The 2,506-nt window shown below is 32.0% G+C and overlaps 1 protein-coding gene across 1 annotated transcript; it reads left to right on the top strand.

The window, feature by feature from the left end:
• The first annotated feature begins 6 nt into the window (after window positions 1-6).
• Window positions 7-730, top strand: LOC105563092. The gene is made up of 2 exons (XM_012014404.1): window positions 7-236; window positions 357-730. The coding sequence occupies exons 1-2, from the start codon at window positions 7-9 to the stop codon at window positions 655-657; spliced, it is 531 nt and encodes a 176-aa protein (XP_011869794.1). The 3' UTR covers window positions 658-730.
• Window positions 731-2,506: the final 1,776 nt, after the last annotated feature.

Below are 2,506 nucleotides of genomic sequence, written 5' to 3'. Positions count from 1 at the left end.
GGTATGATGCAGTTACTACCAACTTTAAATGTTGATGACGAGTTTTCAAATGCAAATATCACTGATGATCATTGCATTCCACAATCGATAAAGCGTCTCAAAATTGAAAAATTAACTACAGCAGTAAAAGATTCAAATAGTGAATCATCAAACGCGCATGTGATTGCTGATCAATGGATTCCAGTCAATAAAACATCAATGAATCCAGAGTCTGAAAATAACTCGCAACGGACGAGGTAAAATGTTTCATAAATTAATTAAAAATAAATTTAATACTTCTCTTATCTTCCTGGCTAATATTTTTATTCCTAATACATTATGTGAATCATGAAATTAATAACAATGTTCTTTTGCAGTTTGATTACAGAAAATAAAGCAGATACGTCCCTACCATCTAATATACTGAACACTCCGAGAAAGATTTACAGATACCCTGGAGATATTAAAGATGAACTTGTGGAACAAATGAGCCCAACCACGAAAAGTAATTGCATTCGATTACTCAAGTCTGCTTGCAAAGCAAAAGATAAAACTATACAAAAACTGAAAGTTAATGAATTTCGTCATAAAAAGAAAATATCAAGTTTAGAAAAGCTATACGTGAACTGCAAAAAAAATTTGATCTCTCCGAGAATGCTTTTGAAATTATACAGGTAAAATGGTAAAATATGTGAAAATATAATACGATCGTTGAATTATAAATAGTCAATATCTTAATTAATTATGATTTATATTGTAACATTATTATTAAGCAACGAATTATGTTATATATACATATATGTCAAAGGCTTGTATGATAATTCAAAATAACGAAAAAAAGGGCTCTAAGCCGTGACAGGATGTTAGTGTCGAATAAAATTTTATTGTTATATTAAGGATTGTTATATTAAGGATACATAGGATTCCTATGGAGTTAATTATTACTTATGTTAATATAACAATAAAATTTTATTCGACACTAACATCCTGTCACGGCTTAGAGCCCTTTTTTTCGTTATTTTGAATTATATTATAATCATATACTATAGTTTTATATATATATATATATAATTACGTATTGTGTTGTCATTGTAAATCATTAATATGAACGTTCAATGTTAACGTATATCAATAAGTATACATCGACAATTGTACAAATAAAGTGTAAAAATAATAAAATGACACCTGCACATTAATAATAATTTTTTTTTTAAATTTCGATTGTCGTGTTCAACATTGTGATTTTCTCGAAAATCATAAATATGAATTAATTAAATTAATCATTAAGTTATATTTAGATGTTAAATTGTATTACTACGGAAAAACTGCCACTTTACGCTTGCATAATCATTTCGTTCGTCATACCAATACAAAAATGAATATTTTTAAAGGCCAGTAATGTTAAAATTACAATTATGTTCATGCAACGTGAAACAGGTTTCACAAGTTAATTTTTTGTAAAACTCGCATTTCTACAAATTATTTTTATTCTATTTATATACAGTTTTATATACAGTTAATTCTTTTATTTTATGTTTTATGATATATTGTCACCTAATTGAAAGGTATATTCTTTTATGTTATGTTTTAGTCATCTAGTTGAAAGGTGTATTCTTTTATTATGTTCTAGTCACCTAGTTGAAAGGTGTATTCTTTTATGTTTGATAAACTGTGATATTATATTTACTTCAAAAGCTTTTTGTTTTGTTAACCTACATCTTTCCCATTCAAAGTTCCCATATTACACATTTAAATTTACCGCTTTTTGGTCAAAAGGCGGAGTTTAAACCTAACCTATCCTTATTACATCCTTTAACAATAGAAAGGGGCGGAGACTAGCAGTCCAGGTTTCTATAGTCAAAGTGATACTTGCCCACGAGAATCTAAAGTGTCGTCTACAATAAGGCTAAAGCTTCCGCTACAATGATTCTCGGTTCTGTCTACAATGGTCGTAGTCGTAAGAATAATCGACTGCGATTGGCCAATTCTTATCGAGCGACTACGACTACGACCATTGTAGACAGAACCGAGAATCATTGTAGCGGAGGCTTAAGGCCACATGGATTGATTTTTCCGCGTAACGCGTATCGCGTAACGAATCATATCGTTCATTCTTTTGGAATGTTCCAACGGAAATGTCAATCGTCGTAATTCATTGGTTACGCGATACGCGTTACGCGAAAGATATCAATCCATGTGGCCGCACCCTAAAGCGGCGTCTACAATAACCGGCGTAAGCGTGGAGTAAGAAGTAAAGCCTCCGCTACAATGATTCTCGGTTCTGTCTACAATGGTCGTAGTCGTAAAAATAATCGACTGCGATTGGTCAATTCAGTCAGAACGACTACGACTACGACCATTGTAGACAGAACCGAGAATCATTGTAGCGGAGGCTTAAGAGTAGGCGTAAGAGAGCTACTTCCGGTTTAATAGAGCTGGAGTAAGGGCGTAAGCAAAATGAATTATTTTTGATTTCTTACGCCTTTTCACGCATGCCTACAACACCTACTTCACCGTATTGTAGATT

This window comes from Vollenhovia emeryi, unplaced genomic scaffold (genome assembly GCF_000949405.1).
Source record: "Vollenhovia emeryi isolate VEMERY1.0 unplaced genomic scaffold, V.emery_V1.0 DF944543.1, whole genome shotgun sequence".
Lineage (NCBI taxonomy): Eukaryota > Metazoa > Arthropoda > Insecta > Hymenoptera > Formicidae > Vollenhovia > Vollenhovia emeryi.
Note: the sequence above shows the minus strand (reverse complement) of the source record. Positions and strands in the feature narration are given on the sequence as shown.